General features: G+C 36.6%; 1 protein-coding gene across 6 annotated transcripts in view; it reads right to left on the reverse strand.

Moving 5' to 3' along the window:
* The window catches only part of USP25 (ubiquitin specific peptidase 25), a 163,131-nt gene that overhangs the window by 26,119 nt on the left and 117,308 nt on the right, over positions 1 to 19,704 (reverse strand). For 3 of the 6 annotated variants that reach the window (XM_062206615.1, XM_062206608.1, XM_062206638.1), the window contains 3 exons: positions 15,309 to 15,448; positions 9,614 to 9,727; positions 6,847 to 6,942 (listed from right to left, as the gene is read on the reverse strand). In XM_062206615.1, the coding sequence (XP_062062599.1) occupies positions 6,847 to 6,942; positions 9,614 to 9,727; positions 15,309 to 15,448 (350 nt within the window). The remainder of the gene's footprint in view (positions 1 to 6,846; positions 6,943 to 9,613; positions 9,728 to 15,308; positions 15,449 to 19,704) is intronic. The other 3 variants (XM_062206632.1, XM_062206628.1, XM_062206623.1) reach the window with 2 other exon arrangements.

The raw sequence follows: 19,704 nt of genomic DNA on the forward strand, positions 1-19,704 counted from the left end.
AAACACAGACACTTGTCCATAAAGAAGAAATGTAGTAAAGGAAAGTACATCTATACCATGGAATATTAATATAAATGAGAGTACCTGTACACCACAGAATAGTAAATGGGGCTAGTAAAGATAATATAGTAGGTATGCTATCTTAAGTTTAAGTTATTTGTATTTCTGAGTGATAGAAGGTAGAAAATTATATGAATAGTAAAATCAAGAATATTTCTCTATAGATGAATATTATATTATTTTACAAAACAAGAAAAGCTTTATGATGCTAACAGTGGTTATGACAGGGCAGTGGCAGATACTGCCATTCTAAGTTTTATTTTTTCATATTTTTGTTACTAGATGCATTTTATATGTATTACTTTTGGTTTTCATATGATGAATTTTTAAACAATCTTTTATCAATAGTCTATTATCAACTAGAATTTCCCAAATACTTACCATTTACCTTTATCAAAATACACATTACAAACTATTTATATAAATTTACACAAAAATATACTCAATTACAGATAAAAATGTACACAAACTTAAGAAATTTTATAAACACAAATGCAATAAAGAGACAAAAGTTACAAGGTTTTATAATTGAGCTGTTTGATTAAGCACAAGGGAGATCAACATAACCCACTCATGTATTACACAGTAGTGAGTATGGATATTAATGTGCTGTGTACTTCACTATGAAAAATAAAAACAAACTAGAAGGTAGGATTTTGGATATTTTCATTAAAAAGAAATATTAAATGATCCTTTGCCCTGACTGGAAATTACACAATTTATATGTGTACCAAGGTATCACACAGTACCCTACTGGTATGTACATGTCTGTTCAAATTGTTTAAATAAAAATATTTTAAAAACCAAAAACAATAAGACTCCCACCACATTTCTAGATGGCTATTCAGAGGGGCTGCAGTCACAAGAATGGTTCTAAAAGTCGGTCCCTTTCTGGGGGAGATCTGCATCTGCAGTTCAAGTACATAGCTAGTGTGAACAGGCTATCTCTGAGGCTCCCCTTTTACCTTTTCACAAGAAAATGATACTGGGGCTAATACTTGCCCCAGACAGAGACTGCCACAGATCTTCTGGTAATTGTTATCTGAGAAATTTTATCTGCATAATAGGACAACCTTTATTCACTTTGTTTTCCTTTCCTCAATCTCCTATACTTGAAGTGGTCAACTCCTCCTAAGGAGACTCAAAAGGTTCTTAATTTTCTCAGCTCAAAAAGCTATTTAAGCTTTTGACCCTTCCTTTTATTCTTTCTTTCTTATGTTTTTATTTATTTATTTGAAGGGCAGAGAGACAGATTTTCCACCCACAGATTCACTCTCCAGCTGTCCACAACTGCTAAGGCTTGGCCAGACTGAAGCCAGTAACCTAAAACCCAATCAGGATCTCCCACAAGGATGGCTGGAACCCAGGTATGCAGACCATTGCCTTCAGCCTGCCAGGCTGCCTCCAGTCAGCAGGTATCTAGAACTGGGACCAAAGGTAGGACTTGAAACCAAGCACTCTGGTAGATAGATGTAGGATCCAGGCATCCCAAATGGCTTCTTAACTGCTGTGTCAAGTGCCATCCCCTTAATTCTTGTACTTTGTATATGACTCCCAGAATTCTGCATGTTAAAAAATTGCATGCTTTTCCCCCTATTAATCTGCCCATTGCCAGTTAATTTTATAGACTTAAATCATCAAATCTTCAGAAAGACATAAGAAAATTTTCAACTTCCATGAAGCATCGAAACTGATCTTATAGGTGTAAAACATTACATAATTTCTAATATGATTTTCAAAAAGTTTTATTAGAAAAGGATAGTCCGTGGCATAGACACGACACACTCGATTCATAACTCCCCCTGTACCTGGACTAGAAGTACATGTTTAAGATAATGATAGTGATAAAATATTTGTAATAATAACAGCTACATTTTGAGAATTTAGTATAAATCAGATACTATTTGAAAATGTTATTGGTAAACTTGTTAAAAACTGATAACTAAATATAATATCTATTTACCTCCATTTTACACCCAGAGAACAGAAACAGAGAAATTGAGTTAATTTCCCCAAGATCCACAGTGGTGGGTCAAGGTTCTGATCCTAGGTGGTCTGGTTACTTTTATCAAGCTTAAAGCTACTACTTTTCTAATGTATGGTCCAGCTATTCTGGTAAGTGATATTTCAACAGAGATAAAGCACATAAGAGGGGGCCGGCACTGTGGCATAGCAGGTGAAGCTGCCACATGCAGTGCCAGCATCCCATATGGGTGCCAGTTCAAGACCCAGTTGCTCTACTTCCAATCCAGCTCTCTGCTATGGCCTGGGAAAGCAGTAGAAGATGATCCAAGTCCTTGGGCTCCTGCACCTGCATGGGAGACCCAGAAGAATCTTCTGGCTCCTGGCTTCAGATCAGCATAGCTCCAGCCACTGTGGTCATCTGGGGAGTGAACTAACAGATGAAAGACCTCTCTCTCTCGCTCTTTGCCTCTGCCTCTCTGTAACCTTTCAAATAAATAAACACATTTAAAAAAAAAAAAAACCACATAGGAGGATATCAGGACAGTGAGGACAGTGGCTAGAGAAATTCAGACTCTAGAATGAGTAAAAATTTCCTATGCTATAGCAATGAGTCATACTTCAAACTCTTCTCAATCTCTACACAACCACCTGAATACTCTTATTTATCTCAGATTCACAGGAGATTACTAATCATAGTATTTATTTTTTTTTCTTTTTAGATTTTATTTATTTGAGAGGTAGAGTTACAGAGAGAGAGGGAGAGACAGAGAGAGAGGTCTTCCACTCACTGGTTCACTTCCTAAATAGCCACAATGGCGGGGGCTTCTTCCTGGCCTCCCACGCAGTTGCAGGGGCCCAAGAACTTGGGCCATCTTCCACTACTTTTCCAGGCCATAGCAGAGAGCTGGATCAGAAGAGGAACAGCCAGGACATGAACCGGCGACCATATGGGATGCTGGCACTGCAGGAAGAAGCCTAGCCTATTACACCACAGCGCCAGCCCCTAATCAGAGTATTTAGTTTGGATTATACATGGAAAATTGAATATACCTAACAATGTTCGAACCCATCCCAATCTCATAAACCTGTTTCATACTCTCTACAAACCTTTTTTTAAATATTTTATTTATTTATTTGAGAGGTAGAGTTACAGATAGTGAGAGGAAGAGAGAGAAAGGTCTTCCTTCTGTTGGTTCACTCTCCAAATGGCCACAACAGCTGGAACTGCACCGATCTGAAATCAGGAGCCAGAAGCTTCCTCCCAGTCTCCCGTGTGGGTGCAGTGGCCCAAGCACTTGGGCCATCCTCTACTGCTTTCCCAGGCCATAGCAGAGAGCTGGATGGGAAGAGCAGCAGCCAGACTAGAACCAGAGCCCATATGGGATGCTGGCGCTACAGATGGAGGATTAACCTACTGCACCACGGCACCAGCCCCTAAACCTGCTTTCTTACTGCACATCAAAATCAGAAGGTGATCCAAAATATGTGGCATACAGAAAATACATGAAGGTAAACATGCAAAGTCAATCTAGGATGACAGAGGAAGTCTCGAATTACTAGCTGTGCAATAGGAGTAAAGGAAAACCAATCTAGATCAGAAAATATCACAAAGCTTTGGTACAGGCTCCCCAAAAAGGTTCAACTGGTAGTGGTAGAGTAAGACGCCATTTAAGCAACTGGTGGAGAGGTGAACCAATGATACATATAGAAAACTAAGCAAATGAAACACTAACCAACTAACTCCAAATAATAGCTAATGGGAAAAGTGAAAGTGACATTTACAGTTTAGCTCAAACCCTCCTGCAATTCTAGATTTCTGATTTAATAAAAGCCCCAAGATGAGTGTGTTGTGTGTTTGTTATATGGATGACTGGAAAGTGTGGATGAGTGTACACAAAACAGAAGAGGCTCATCATTCATGTTACACAGAAGAGAATTCACTAGGACTGTGAAAACTAAGAATCATAGAAAAACAAAAATCTATTCAAAGATATGCAATTACAGGCAAAAGCATTAACAAAATAATTGAAAGCTGTTATCACTGGGGGAGGAGGGAGGGTAACAGTGATCTTTCAAAGTATATGCAGATATTACTTGAATAAAAATAAAATTTCCAATTAGACATAAAAATAACTAACTTAACCATAAATGACAATGGAATTGTATAGTGTCCATAACTTTTCTACATAAAACAGATGAAAACATCAGAAGACTTGGGCTATATCTCACCATTCCCTCCTAGCCTGTAGGGTTTCTGATGAGAAGTCTGCTGTGAATCTAATTGGAGATCCTCTGAGAGTAATCTGACATTTCTCTCTTGCACATTTTAGAATCTTTTCTTTATGTTTCACTGTGGTGAGTTTGATTACAACATATCGTGGTGAGGATCTCTTTTGGTCATGTTTATTGGGGGTTCTATATGCTTCCTGTACTTGGATGTCTCTTTCTTTCTCCAAACCTGGGAAGTTTTCTGCGAGTATCTCACTAAAAAGGCCTTCTAATCCTTTCTCCCTCTCCATGCCTTCAGGAACTTCTAGAACCCGAATGCTGGGCTTTTTAATAGTATCCTGTAGATTCCCAACAATATTTTTTAGATTTCTAATTTCTTCTTCTTTCCTTTGGTTTGACTGTATACTTTCCTGTGCTCTGTCTTCCAAGTCTGATGTTCTCTCTTTTACCTCACTGACTCTGTTTTTAAGACTCTCTAATGTGTTTTTCATTTGTTCTATTGAATTATTCATTTCATTTTGATTTCTCTTCAATATCTCAATTTCATGTTCTACTAAATTCCTCATTTCATTCTGATTCCTCCTTAAGATTTCATTTTCATGAGAGAGATTTTCTGTCCTGTCCTATATGGATTTCTGTAGTTCATGAATTTGTTTTTGAGAACTTCTAAATGTTCTTATCATAATTTTTTTTGAAATCTATATCTTGCATTTCTTCTATCTCATCATCTTCATAATCTTGTATTGGAGTGTCATGTTCATTTGGGAGCATCATGATGTCTTCCTAGTTCTTGTTTCCTTGGTTTCTGCATTTTTTGTTTGGCATTGTGGAGATATTCTTTGGTTTCTTCTTTTTTCTTCTTTTTTTTTTTTTCTCACTGTGGTGGCTTTTCTCATGATACTATGACTCTAGATTAAGTGGACTGTCTGCTTTTGGTGAATCTCTAGAGGCTTGTGGTGGGTGTGGCCAGAGAGCTCTGTTCAGTTCTTCAGGATTAAGGGTGTGCCAAAGGTGACACACCCAGGTTTGGCATGGTTAATCTTTTTTTAATTTTTTTTTTTTTTAATTCAGAAGGGAAACAATTCTGCTCAGCTGAGCTCTTCTCCTTGATGGCAATCCGTGCCTGAGCGCAGCCAAAGTGGGTATATTTGCCTACTCTGTCCCAAGGACCACACAAAGGATCTGTGCAGTCCTCAGTGTAAGCTCAGATTCCCCTGCAATGTCTCTCACCGGGTAGCCAAAGCTGCCCGAATTTGTGGAGTCTCCCACTGAGACTACTCACGTCTCAGCCCCACCATGAGTTCTCCCACACACCCTCAGTTTTTTTTTTTTTTTTCCCCCCCAGAGTCCTAGTTCATAAGCTCCACACATTCACTAGGTCTTAGTCTCCTGTTATTTCTCCCCACCAGAGTCAGGTTTTTCTGCTTGGCTGAGGGCAGGTGCATCCCTGAGCTGGCACAGCAGTTACATATGTCCAAAATAGCACCTGCTCTATTGTCTTGCTTGCCTTTGTAAGGCAAGTGGAGAGAGAGAATCATGTCCGTACTGGTCTAGTTTTCCCCATGGGGCTTCAAGCCTCGTTCCCTCTAGGCTCTTCCTGCTGCTTTTCTGCCAGTGTCTCGGGCTACTGAGGTTCTGCCTAACCTCCCTTTCCAGCGCAGGTGCACAGACTCAGCAGCTAGGGTCCCAAGTCATGGGCGCCCGTGCCCTATAACTCCAGAAGAGTTTCCTCTGCAGTTTTTTCCCTAACTCTTCCCTGAGACTACAGTATCTCCACTTATATTAAACTATCTTTTCCCGGACTATCAGTGCGCTCCCTCCCTATTCCGCCATCCTGGAGCTGCCTGCTTGTTAGGTTGCTTTTTAAAAAAAGTAAAATAAAAAGTAGTGAAAAGAGGAAAGTAGTGAAAAAACATTGAAGATTTTTGGTTAAGCTAAGTAAAATGACAAAACATACATGATGCTTTCATCTTTCTAATATGTAAAAGAAAATAATGTAATACTGTCATAGTACTAAAGAGAAGTGGTCATGGAATGTACATTGGCATGATACTCTCCCAAGCCTTAAATATCAAAATTAATTATGATGAAGACATATGAATAGAGTAAGAAGCATAAAAGTATAATAAATTATCAAGTCATTTTAAAAAATTTAATGAAGTAAGCAATTTAGTGTCAAGTGATAATAAAAGTAGAGGAAAATATCGTATTCACCACTGGTCTGAAGAGGAGCAAATAAACTATTGTCAGAAGCAATTACTAAGTTCCTAGACTTTTTCATCAATACCCTTATTACCTTCAAATATCAAATACATTCAAATTTCTGCTATCAAATTAGAGGCAAACTATTCAGGAAATTCAAGTAAAATGCTTTGCTTTTCCTTAATCATCTTAATTAAAAGAATCAGTCTTAGATTCATGAATAAAAGAAACTCCCAGAAAAACAGGTGGCCATAGCTAAGATAGGAAAATAAATTATATTAAGAAACCAAATTTAATTCAAAGAAATGAAACATATTAAGAACCGTAGTTTATGAAAAAAAAAAAAAAAAGCAACAGCAGCAGCAAATAAGATGAAAATGTGAATAGTACCTTAAAGAACCCTGCTTCAGGGCCACACCTGTCATACACATTCCTGGATTTACCTATCGCCATGATAATACCTTGCATGTTCGGTGTCAGCATGATCTGCCACAGGGATTTAAAGTAACAGTTTTTAAACAGTTAACATAAATGAAAATTTAAAACCAAAATAATTTCATCACATGCAAGTTAAAACTCTTTTGTTATCCACTATTAATAAATCCAATGATGTATATATTTTTAAGTAGCAAAAGTTAGCCAGTATGCATGTAGGCATCTTTCAAAATCATCCATGCATTGCAGGCTCATAGGTGCCTTTGTGCAAACTGCAAAAAGGCAACTCTCTCTCAACAGGGAATTTTAAAAAGGCACCCCCTTTTGGACAAATAAATGAGAAAAATGTGTTGTCCTCTCAGAGAACCATTCAGAGGAAGAAGCATTTCTTTTTTACCAAAAAGGTGCTTCTTCCTCAAGGCTTGGGGACCTCAGCACAAGACCAACTGAATCTCACTTCTCCCTCTGAAGTGAGGCACTCCTACAGAACTGTACAACCTGTACAGCAGTGAGCAGCAGTCCTGTATCCACATAAGTCACATTTAAAATTCCAAGACACATGCACTGTTGAACTGTCACTTCAATACATTAAAGCAAAACAAACAACTCTGCCAACAGCATAAGCATTTGCACAAGACAGTGTTACATGATTAACCTCATTTCTACTTTTTTTTCCCCTAAATGCCAGAAAGCTTACCCTAAAACAAGCACTTGGGCACTTGTTCAATAAATTACAATCTTAGGGACTATACTGTGGCACAGTAGATTAGGCTGCCACTCAGGATGCCCACCCACAACCTATTTTGGAAAGCCTCAATCAAGTCCCACCTCATCTTCTGAACCAGCTTTCTGCTAATGTACCTGGGAGGCAGTTGATGGCTCAAGCTCTTGAATCCCTGCCACCCTCATGGGAGTCGTTGGTCAAGGTCATGGTTCCTGGCTTCTGCCTGGCCCAGTCCTGGCTGTTGCACACATGAGGAGAGTGAACCAGCAAACAGAAGATTTTTTTCTCTGTTTATCCCTTTCTGTCATTGGGTCTTTCAAATAGATTTTTAAAAATTAATATTTTTATTAAAATACACTAGTTTCATTTTCAAGAGCCAACATGGTAATAAAATAGTTAATAGGAACAATGTATAAAGGCTAAATTTGATACATATGAAGTAATTATTTGTATATTAGCTTATTAAATGTTTATATCAAAATATCTACAAAATGAAACAGCTTAAAGCATTATGAAGTTATAACAATCAAGAGATTGCATTATTACCATTACTCGTAGTATTTATTTTGTATCACAGACCAAAGGTCATGATATATCAAACACTGTCTGCTTAGGAAAATCCCTCTGACTAGTTCTTATCCCACAAATGTGCTTCTGAGTCTCTTCATGGCCAATGGTTTCTTACACTGGCACAATGGTATTACTATCTTTATGACACTTCTGATTTTGGTGACTAAGTCAGTTCATGATTAAAAAGTGTTTATACGTGTGTGTCTACATATATAAATTCTATAGTAATTATAACCTTGGAATAAATCTGCAAAAATGCTATCTGGAAGAAATATCATATGTATTCAATCTCATCCATACCCATAAAATTATAAAATCCAATAAACATTTTTTCCAAATCACGCCTCTTCTACATAACACGGTCTTCTCTTTTGTTACTTTTGAGAAAGAGCTTTACTGAACTCCCTAGAATATGGAAAAATCAGCAGGAAGAAAACCAGAAAATAGCTATTCTGATGACAAACTGATGGACCAGGACATCAGATCTTGCAGATTTGGTAAGAAGTCTATCAGGAGAAACAAAAATGCCTCCATACTGCCGGAAAACTAAGTAGATGAGAATTAAGCTGAGTGAAGAGACATGAAGAAACAAGATGGAAGTGCCATAGGGTGTAAAACACCTGTAGATGGTGAGAAACAGACCATTTCACTCACATTCACATGTGTATAGGTACTAGCAAAAATATCAGTTTTCCAAGGTCATGATGCATGACATACTGGTAGGTAAGAGTGCATAAAGTCTTACAATACATAATGCAATCAAAAGAAGAAACACTTGTTTTAAATGTAAAAATCTTTACTATTTGGCCGACGCCATGGCTCACTTGGCTAATCCTCCGCCTGCGGCACTGGCATCCCGGGTTCTAGTCCCGGTTGGGGTACCAGATTCTGTCCGGGTTGCTCCTCTTCCAGTCCAGCTCTCTGCTGTGGACTGGGAAGGCAGTGGAGGATGGCCCAAATCCTTGGGCCCTGCACCTGCATGGGAGACCGGGAGGAAGCACCTGGCTCCTGGCTTCGGATTGGAGCAGCGCACCGGCCGTAGCGGCCATTTGGAGGATGAACCAATGGAAAGAAGACCTTTCTGTCACTCTCTAACTCTGCCTGTCCAAAAAAATTCTTTACTATTTAATCAAATATTACTGTACAATCTATGAACCTGAGAGTAAACTGACCCTACTTCTAAATAAAAGAATTAACTCCAGAAATATAAAATTATTCTTTTGACATATTCTATAAGCTTTCTCCTTAAATTTTCATTTGAAATCCAGGTTCTGTTAGTAATTGGGAAGGTAATTTCACATCATGGGTGGCAAAGCTGAATGTTATGCAGCAATAGAAATAAGTGTGAGGGTGCAGGCATGCCCACAGTACTTGTATTAAATTACAAAAACTAAGCAAGAATAGCACAGAGGACTATATTAAAGGTACCTCATCATCATAACCCCCCTCCTTTGATTCAATCATAAATTTTCCTATATGAGGAATCGCCACCTCTAGAACTCGCTGGTTAGAAAGTGGTTGGCTTGTGGTATTTTCAGGTTTCTGTAGAAGAAAATTATTGGTATGAACATTAGAAATGAAAACAACGAATGAGAGAATCAAGATTAAGCCCATAGAAACACAAATCTTTGTAAACTGCCTGCTTTTGCTAAGTATAAAACCAACTACAAATGGAAACAAAAATCAAATACATTACTCCAGAGGCAATATAAAAATTTATAATGCTCCCTATACTCCTCAAACACGTAAAACTAGAAGTATTTTGGATTCCAAACACTTAAAATAATAAATATTTCAGGTGTAATTCCCATTATCTGTCCAGCTGACAATTCTGTTATTATTAATATCCAGTAATGCCAGAAAGCCTTTTTTGGTCTATCAATCAATATGACCTCTTCTAAACTCAAGAGTCTGTAGGTTATTTTGCTTATGGCTTTACCTTTCTATCTTTCCAAGTAACTAACATGTATCCAGTCACAACTGACAGTGTAGTGTGTTTAACCCCCTCTATTCCAGTACAGTACATGAATCATTTAATCATTAGCATCCACTGAATTCTTGTTGGGAATTAAAAAAAAGTTGTTGGTAATGACTTAGATTTGTTCCTTTTTTCTTTAATTCCATCCATTACACTAATTCACACTAACAGAAGTAAGTGCAAAATTAATAAAAGCTCTCTCAAAAACTCAAAAATGATTCATTCAAAATACTGTTCAGATTTTGTATAGTTTTAGGAGGGCAAAAAATGCTAGTGAAAAACTGAGTTACTAAAATTGAAATCCCTGCATATGAAGTATTCAAAAAGTTCACTAAAACCTATATTATGAAAACCTATATGCATTGATTTCAAGAATCTTTTTGAAGATTTATTTATTTGTAAGTCAGAGTTACACAAAAAAGAGAAGGAGATGCAGAGGCAGAAAGAGAGAAGTCTTCCGTCAGCTGGCTCACTCCCCAACTGGCTGCAATGGCCTTAGCTGTGCGGATCCAAAGCCAGCTGCCAGGAGCTTCTTCTAGGTCTCCCACATGGATAGAGGGGCCATCTTCTACTGCTTTCCCAGGCTATAACAAAGAGCTGGATCGGAAGTAGAGCAGCCAGGTCTCAAACCAGCGCCATATGGGATGCCAGCACTGCAGGCAGTGGCCTAATCCGCTATGTCACAGCACTGGCCCCGATTTCAAGAATTTTTTGAAAAACACTTTCATTCCTTTTTGCTTACAAACTTTCTAAAGAACCCTCATTTTACTGAACAGATTTATAACTGGCATATCCACTGTTTACCTATAAACAAATGTCAAAAGTAGAAGGTGTGTAAAAGCAGCAGGCTTAAGTAATTTTACTTTGTATCATAAAAAGTTTTCCTAAGCAATAAAAAATTTATTTTTCCATAAAATGAGTAAAATTTAAAAGAAAAAATAAAGGAGTTTACTTGCATTTGAAGTATAGTTAAGTTTTAGTGATATAAACATTTTCCAACTTTTCCGAAGTTGGAACATTAATGTTCTGCAGAACATTGATGGCCAATGTTGGTATAGCCCTTTTGAGAAGAAATGTTATTTTTGACCATAATACATTCGGGAAAAGTTTTAATTACTTATCAAATCCTCTCTTAGAGTCCTCAAATTTTCTTGAAGGAAGAACCAACCTATGTGCTTGCAAGGATCAGGACACAGAAAATTCAGCTAACCTATCTATGATGCATAATAGTTCTTTTATTAATGACAAGTATGACCAATATCACTATACTATTCTATTGTGTTACTTGAACTTGCTTATATTTGAATAATTGTTATCCAATGTTACTACAACATATATTCTATAGAGATGTAGTTGGTCCATGACATTTAATTAAACATTTTTAATATTTCTGGCTTATGAAAGAAAAATTGTGGTAGGACTCAGTCCACAAGAATGCCTCTAAGCAGGCAAATAAGTCTGGAGTTTGTGGTGATGAATTTTTTATTAGCAATCCAATATAGTATCTATTATCTTAAGAACAGAAAATAAAAATTTAAGGCAAATTGCAACTAGGAAATATAATACTTATAAAATAATACTCTTTTGGGAAAAAATTGCAATTAGGGAAAATGTTTTACAAGACTTTCCAGGTACAAGAGTTTGAGTTTCAAACGTGAAATCTGAAAAATTATATGAGTAAAAGTTGAAAAAGACAAGACTTTCACTCTGTATAATAATTCTGCAGTAATCATCAAATTTTGCTATCCTGAGATACAATAAAAATCTTGCATATAAGGAATTTACAGATTCAATGAAGTAAAGTGCATGTTTATCTTTCCTTTATTTTCAGGGCTTATATGATGACTACATTAAGACCGACATTTGAAGTAAGTTAAAAACAAGTTTGTCAATTTGTTGCAAAATAATTAAAATACAATGATTATTATTAATTACCTGAAATCTGTGAATCATAAAAAGTGATTTCATAAGAATGTTAGAAAGCAATGTAACTGGGGCCAGTGCTGTGGCGTAGCGAGTAAAGATGCCATCTGCTGTGCTATCATTCCACATGGGTGCCGGTTCAAGACCCGGCTGATCCACTTTCCATCCAGCTCTCTGCTATGGCCTGAGAAAGTAGTGGAAGATGGCCCAAGTCCTTGGGTCCCTGAGCGGATGTGGGAGACCCGGAAGAAGCTCCTGGCTCCTGGCTTCAGATCGCCACAGCTCTGGCCATTGAAGCCATCTGGGGAATGAACTAGCGGATGGAAGACACTTCTCTCTCTCTCTCTCTCTGCCTCTGCCTCTCTGTAATTCTTTCAAATAAATAAATAATTGTTTAAAAAAAAAAAGCTATATAACTGTAATCCCTCTGTCCACATTAATATGCCATACCTTTTAACCCATTCAACCAAGGGGAATGTACAACGCAATAGCCTGAAATATGGAAATGTTTTACTTCTAGCAGCCTATTTATAATAATGTAAAAGTAAAATCAAATATACAATGAGGGAATTGGTAAATAAATAAGAATTCAATACTCACTGGAATAATATTCAGCCATTAAACATTGTTTTGCTGAGTTTATAACATGGAAAGTGGTTATAAGGTTAAGGGAATAAATGAAGAAAAGGTAACATAAAATTTTATGTATAGTAACCCATCTACAAAAATAAATCCCAATCCTACGTACAAAAAACTAAAGAGTGAAAAAATAACATACCAACATATTAAAAGTTATTAACTTTGGTGAATGGGATTATTCATGATTCTTTCTTGGAGTCTACTTTAATGTACTTTTTAAAAATATCATGAAGTATTTACAGTTAAAGACACCCTTCAAAAGGGTCAGCTGACTGAACACTGGGAGAATGTCTACAATTTCTAGAGTTCCAAGCTATCCAGAGAATTCTTCTTAGGCTAACCTGTGGCTTAATCTGGTGTCTCTTTGTGAAATGTTTAGACTTGAAGTAACACAAGAAAACAGCTTACTTAGTGCTTACTACATGCCATGACAGACACTTCCAAAAATGTTCTTCAGGGACAGATACTTAGCCTGGCAGTTTAGATGCCAGTGTGAATGGCAACATCCTATAAGGTAGTGTCAGGGTTTGAATTCCGGCTCAGCTACTGATTCCCGCTTCCTGCTGGTACAGACCCTGGAAAGCAGCAGTGATGGCCCAAGTGACTGTGACCATGCCACCAACCTGGGAGATCTAGACCGAATTCTCCACTCCTAGGTTTGGCCTAGCCCACTTCAGCTGTTGGAGGTATTTGGGGAGAGAACCACCAGATGGCAGATTTCTGTCAGTTTCTTTCTGCCTCATAAATAAACAATTGTTGGAAAATGATCTTCATTAGCCCACAATCACTTCCACTTTATGGAAGAAAACTTGGGTTTAAAGGAACTAAGCTAATTATTCAAGGCTACATTGTTCTAAGAAATAAAATCAAGATTCAAAAACTCAGAAGTATCGGATCCTAAAGTCTGAAGATTCTTTTTTAATACACATTACAATTTCTAATGTACGCCATGTTGAAATGAGGAAACACAATATGAAGTGGTTATTGTAATCCAAAGCAACTGATCACAGTGCTAAGAAACAAAGGCGACATCTGACAGACACAGCTAACACACTTTTCAGATATGTTATCGAATTTAAAGACGAGGGGATCAACTACGTATGCTACTCTGCAAAACAAGTGCAATGGAAAATACATACACTTCTTGTCTATCATATTCATTCTCTGACATTCTACTTTCTCAAGGTAAAATGAGGATAGGATCCTAGCTTATAATATCATATTCATATTAAGAAAATGGAGTAATGAAATTTAAGTGTTGATTTCTATAAATTACATATGACTAGCCAAATCAAAAAAAAAATCATTAAACTAGGTAATGCTAATGGTTTTCTGATATCAGCTAAAAGGATGACATTTAGTAAAGATAATGCAGGCTCTAGCAAATTAAAGTAATAAGTATCAAAATCCCTGCAAATTCATTTTTTATACCAGGCAAAAGTAGTTCTGCCTTGTACCTATTCCTCTCCCCTTTTTCCTTCCTTAAGTTTTCTTCTTCCTATTCTTCCAAGAAGCAGACATCCCAGAACCATACAAAGCATTTTCCAAGAAAAGTCCTAGAGTTAGCAGATGTACATTTCAATTTCATTTAGAGTGTCAAGGGCATTTGCAAAACTTGAAACATAAAAAAAATTACATTAATATACTTTAAATGATAAAATGATAAATTAACACATTTGCAAAAATTTTAAACAAAAATGAAGGAATAATTTCTAGCATTTAGTTCAAAAAATTTAGTTCATCAAAACATAATTAATAGAATCTTATTCATTGGAAATTTTGATAGTGGTTTTATCATATTAAAGGTCCCATTGTAATTAGCAGGTTACTGTTGGAATTGAGTTAATTCAGTAAGTAGAAAATTATGTGCTGTAAAATTATGATGTAACCTACTCTTCAGGAGGAGTCTCTTCAAATATTATAAGGAGTTACCACAAAACTCACATTTAGAGCTGTGTATGCTCACTAAATAAATGACTATAGCATCTGAATGGTTTTATAGCATCTCAGAATGTCATATTCACTGGTAATACAGTATGAAACCAACATGCTCAATTTACTGCTATAAAAAGACATACTTGAAAAACTATAATACAGTAGGATACTAATGACAATTTTTGCAAAGCAAAGTCTTCTATCATGCATAAAGTATTTTATAACATTATCTTTACCTTGCTAATAACATTCTAACCTAGAGTATCTAGTTTTATTGTTAAACACATTTCATGGAATAATGAAAACTGTATCTGAAACTCCCAAATATTCCAATGTCATCAGATTACAGATGGAGGGAAGTGTAGGGATAGAAAAAATATTGCTTAATTTTATACTTCTTTTACAAATCAAATGGTTAATTTAAGAGTATGATTCTTCATAATTCTATAACAGTAAGATAGAAACTTAAAACCATCTTTAAAATTAGAACTTAGGAAATGATACCCTAAGGGATTAGGTAATTTGCCCATATTCATGGATGACATTCATGGCAGAGCTGTCACTGGGGTCTGTCTCCTGACTCCCAGACATTATGCTCTCCACTACACTTCAGGAATGTGTTCAGAGAGCCAAAAGAAAAGTTCTTACCGACTGCAAAACTGTTTCAGGACTTTTATCTTCATGCTCATGCGATGCCTTGGTAATTACTCGAATAGTTTCTTCTTTCAAGTGCTTTGAGAAATCACTTCTTGATGGCTGCTCTAGATATTCTGGTTCTCCTGCTTGTGCTTCATGAGAAAAGAGTCAATTGTATATCTAATATAAATCAGAGTCTATACTAAGATAAATCTGTTATTTATTTCTACTTCTGAAGTTATACAATAACCAATTTTAGTCTTCTATTTAATATATATCATTCAATAGATGCACGTCCCCCACCCCAGAATTTAGAAAACACCAATAAATAAATAAATATAGAATGAAGTATACTCAAATAATTACTAAAGAAAGCACTCATTATAGTTTATGGCAAGGAATTCATAGTAAATTTTCCTCCCATGAGAAGTACTAAAATCTCATTTTAGAAAAACACCAGCAGTTTTATAGTTCTCCTCTGGCTACATCACCTTTTTTCACACCTACCTGACAAACCCTAACCCTGCATGAACCTAACATATCTTTGCTGAACCAGCCTCTGGTGGCTGAGTTTTGGCAAAAGAAAAGCAAGCACAGGTTGGCAAAGTAGAACCAGTATTAATTCATAACTTTAAATGCCAGCCATATGAACAGCATTCAAAAATGTATCACCAATTCCTACTTATCATTTGAGCCCCAGACCCATGCATCCAAAAATTTCCTAAGGAGACCCACTGGGTATTTCCCAGACAACCCTGACCAGTAAGGCTTTTCCTCAGTGGACCTCTGCCTTTCTCTATGCCACCACGTTATGCCCTCTTTGCCGAAAAATGGCCACACATTAGCCTTTTTGTTCATATCCTGTAACACACTGAAGGAGATATGACCTTCCAATCGTCAGATCTTCCCACATATATTTCCTTCTATCTGAATACTCACCTATTCTCTCACTCTCTGCATCTAGTAACTTCTAATCATCTTACTGTTTAAACAGTTTGCTGATCATCCCATTTCTAGAGAAGGGCCCCCCGCCTCAGTACTATTGCGATTTTGGTCCTGTGAATCCAGCATGTCCCCATTAAATGACAGTAGTACTGCCACTTCTCTTGCAGCAACCAAAAATGTCTCAAGTCATAAATGCTGTGGGGCAATATAAATTCCAGGATGAGAACCACTGTGCTAGAGTAAATTATACTTTCCTTCCCTTACAGCACTTCCCATACTTATGATTTCATTATTGCCATATTTGTTCAAAGGTTGTAATTCCTGTTAGACTGTGAGATGCTCAACATCAAAGTTGCTATCTACCATTTGTATTGGTAGTTCTTTAACAGCTACCATGAGAGGTACACAGTAACTTAATGGTACAAATGAGCTAATAACTAAATTAATTAATGGATATGAGGAATAAGCATGAACACTGAAACACTGTTCTATGTTACTGGGACCAACTGAGTCCTTGCTCAACCACCTGTTGACAAACAACTATCATCTTCTCCAACATTTTATTTTAAACATCTTCAAAGTAAGTTATTATTAAAAAAGAAACTGTATAATATCATTGTACATGGAAGGGCATTTATTTACACAGCAAATTTTAATTAGGCATCTACAGGCCAAGAGCTATGCTAAGCAGTGGGACTCCAGGTGCAACAAAAACCACCAGTTTCTGTCTCCATCAAGCTTATGGTCAATCATGGAAAAAGTCACTAACCAAATAATCACAAATATAAATGTGACAACAATAAGACAATACATTCCATGGATAAGTGGTGATTGGGTGGGAAGGGCAAATTAGATTGTGGCTTACAGGACAAAGTGAGCTCTAACCCAAAGAATAAACGAGTTGTTTAGCCAGATGGAAGAATAAAGAGCCCATGAACACAGGGCTGTGTGGCTGGGCTACAGGACAAGAATAGAAATATGGCAAGAGATGATTCAGGTAAGGCAAATCTACTAATACTGAGTCATTTAGATGTTTTAAGCAAAGGAAGTAAAGTTTTAAAAACAATGGCAATATGGAAAGTTTTAAAAACTTTATTCTGGCCACATTGTGGAGAATAACATAACTAGAAGTAGTCAGTGTAAATACCAGAAGGTATTAGAACAAGATGGGAAGGAAAAGACAATGCTTTGGGATAAAATACAGCAAGGAGGTAGAGAGAATTTGCTAGATTCAAGGCATCTTTTAGACACAAAGGACTGGAGACTACGTGCAGATGACTTCCAAGTATTGTCATGAGTTAACAGAACAAAAGACGTAAAATGAATGTAGATGACAAGGAAAGAGCTTTGGACTGTGACATCGTTCAGTGTCCCTGCATGAAGGATAAAGCAAAGAAAAGCTTCAACCACTTCCAGTTTAGCAGTGCCATCTGCTTCTGGACAGTTTCACGACAGCTGGCTTACACCAGCTGTTACAGGACCTAACAGTTTTCTCTTCTGTTTGCCATACTTTGTCTCTTCTCACAATAATAAACAACATCAACAGTTGACAGTATGATCCAAACCTAATGCAATGACAGCCAAGAAATCCATCTAATCTAACATTAGTCCAATCCACAGATACTGGAATTTATGTAAAACACCACCTTAGGAGCAAGAGTAATTTTAGCTGATCAACACAGGAATATACATGTTAGCATATTAGGGCCGGGTTTCCACCCACATACAGGTTTGAGTCCAAAAATCATATAAGTCATATAGAACTATTTTTCTAGAGTTACTATATACACATAAACTCACAGTAGGTTGGGTTGGCTCTGTGGTGTTAGAAGTTTAACCCTCTGCCTGCGGTGTGGACATCCCATAGGGGAGTGGGTTTGAGTCTTGAATGCTCCACATCCAATCAAGCTCCCTGGTACTGTGCTTGGGAAAGCAGCAAAAGATGGTCCAAGTCCATGGGCCCCTGTACCCATGTGGGAGACCCAGAAGAGGTCGCTGGGACCTAGCTTTGGAATGGCCCAGCTCTGGCCATTGCGACCATTTGTGGAGTGAACCAGTGGATGGAAGACCTCTCTCGCTGTCTCTTCCTCTCTCTGTATGTAGCTCTGCCTCTCAAATAAATAGATTAACTTTTTAAAAAGTCACAGTAGGTAAACCTACAAAGATTCAACACACCTGGAGATTAGAACAAAAAATTCAAACTGCATTCCCAACATGTTTATTGACCCTATGTCATTTTAAGTACTGTGCTATATTTTAATTTATATAATTTACTCATTAAGAATCTCAATAAAATCAGGTAATTATGTACTCTATTGTAATATAATGTGCTAAATGCAAAACAAAGTTACGTACAAGGTTCTATAAAACCACTTTAGACTTAATACAAACACTTGTGATAATGTTGTATGTTAGTGAAGATTTTCTAGAAGAACATGAACTGAGCAGAATCTTGAAGGATTTGTAGAGATTATCTTCAAGATGAGAAAGGAGAAGGCTCCAGGCAGAATTAAGAGCACACGCAAAAGCACTATAAGGACAGATTTAAAAAACAGAATCCTTTATATTGGTAAGCAAGTGAAAATAATAAGTACAACATAAAGAAGATTATTATAAATTTAGTAATGAAATTAGACCAGGATTGGAAGGAAATGGATAATAGTTGCTGTGGGGTGGTGAATTGAGAAGAGTTCATAAAGACTCAGAAATATGAGGAAGATCTTTAAAGAATGGGCAAAATTTTGTAAGTATTGATGGTACAGTGACATTTTTAAGAAAAAGGATACATATTTCACAAGCAATACCATACTGGTAATAGGACTATTTCTGCTACACAAGAGGGAATAAGGATTAATCTGGTTTAGGTGAAACACAGGGAATGAAGGAAATAGCCTTGGAAGCTTTACAAGGGACTCAGATTACAACGCAAAGTCATCAAAAAGAAAAAGAAAAGAGGTTTTGTGTTCATTTTATCAAACCAAAGTGTAAAAAAATGTGTTTTTTAGAATAAATAAATATGCAAAATAAGGAAAAATAAAAGTACTTTCTACTACTCAATAATAAACACTATTAATATTTTTGGTACATGTATATCCAGATATTACCTATCTACCCACATTCTTTAAAGAATAATTATTCCTGATATAATTATTTTACCTTAAATATTCTGGCTATAAGTATAGTTTTTACTGGCTATTGTATTGTTCTGCATGAAGCACACATTATTTCACTGAACAGTTACATAATTTCCATTTCTTTGTTAAGAACGAAAGCAGGAAAGAAAGTTTGGCTTTTATTATAAAAATATACACAATGACTTATGCCTATGTCATAGCCCTATAAAAGTCTCATTATCACTATTCTATATAAATGGTAGGAAATTAATAGATAATTTTTCTGCATCTATTTTATATCCTATTTGGCACTGTATAGACTAACTAGTACCCCAGTTTAATATACTGTT

This window comes from Lepus europaeus, chromosome 2, assembly GCF_033115175.1.
Source record: "Lepus europaeus isolate LE1 chromosome 2, mLepTim1.pri, whole genome shotgun sequence".
NCBI lineage: Eukaryota > Metazoa > Chordata > Mammalia > Lagomorpha > Leporidae > Lepus > Lepus europaeus.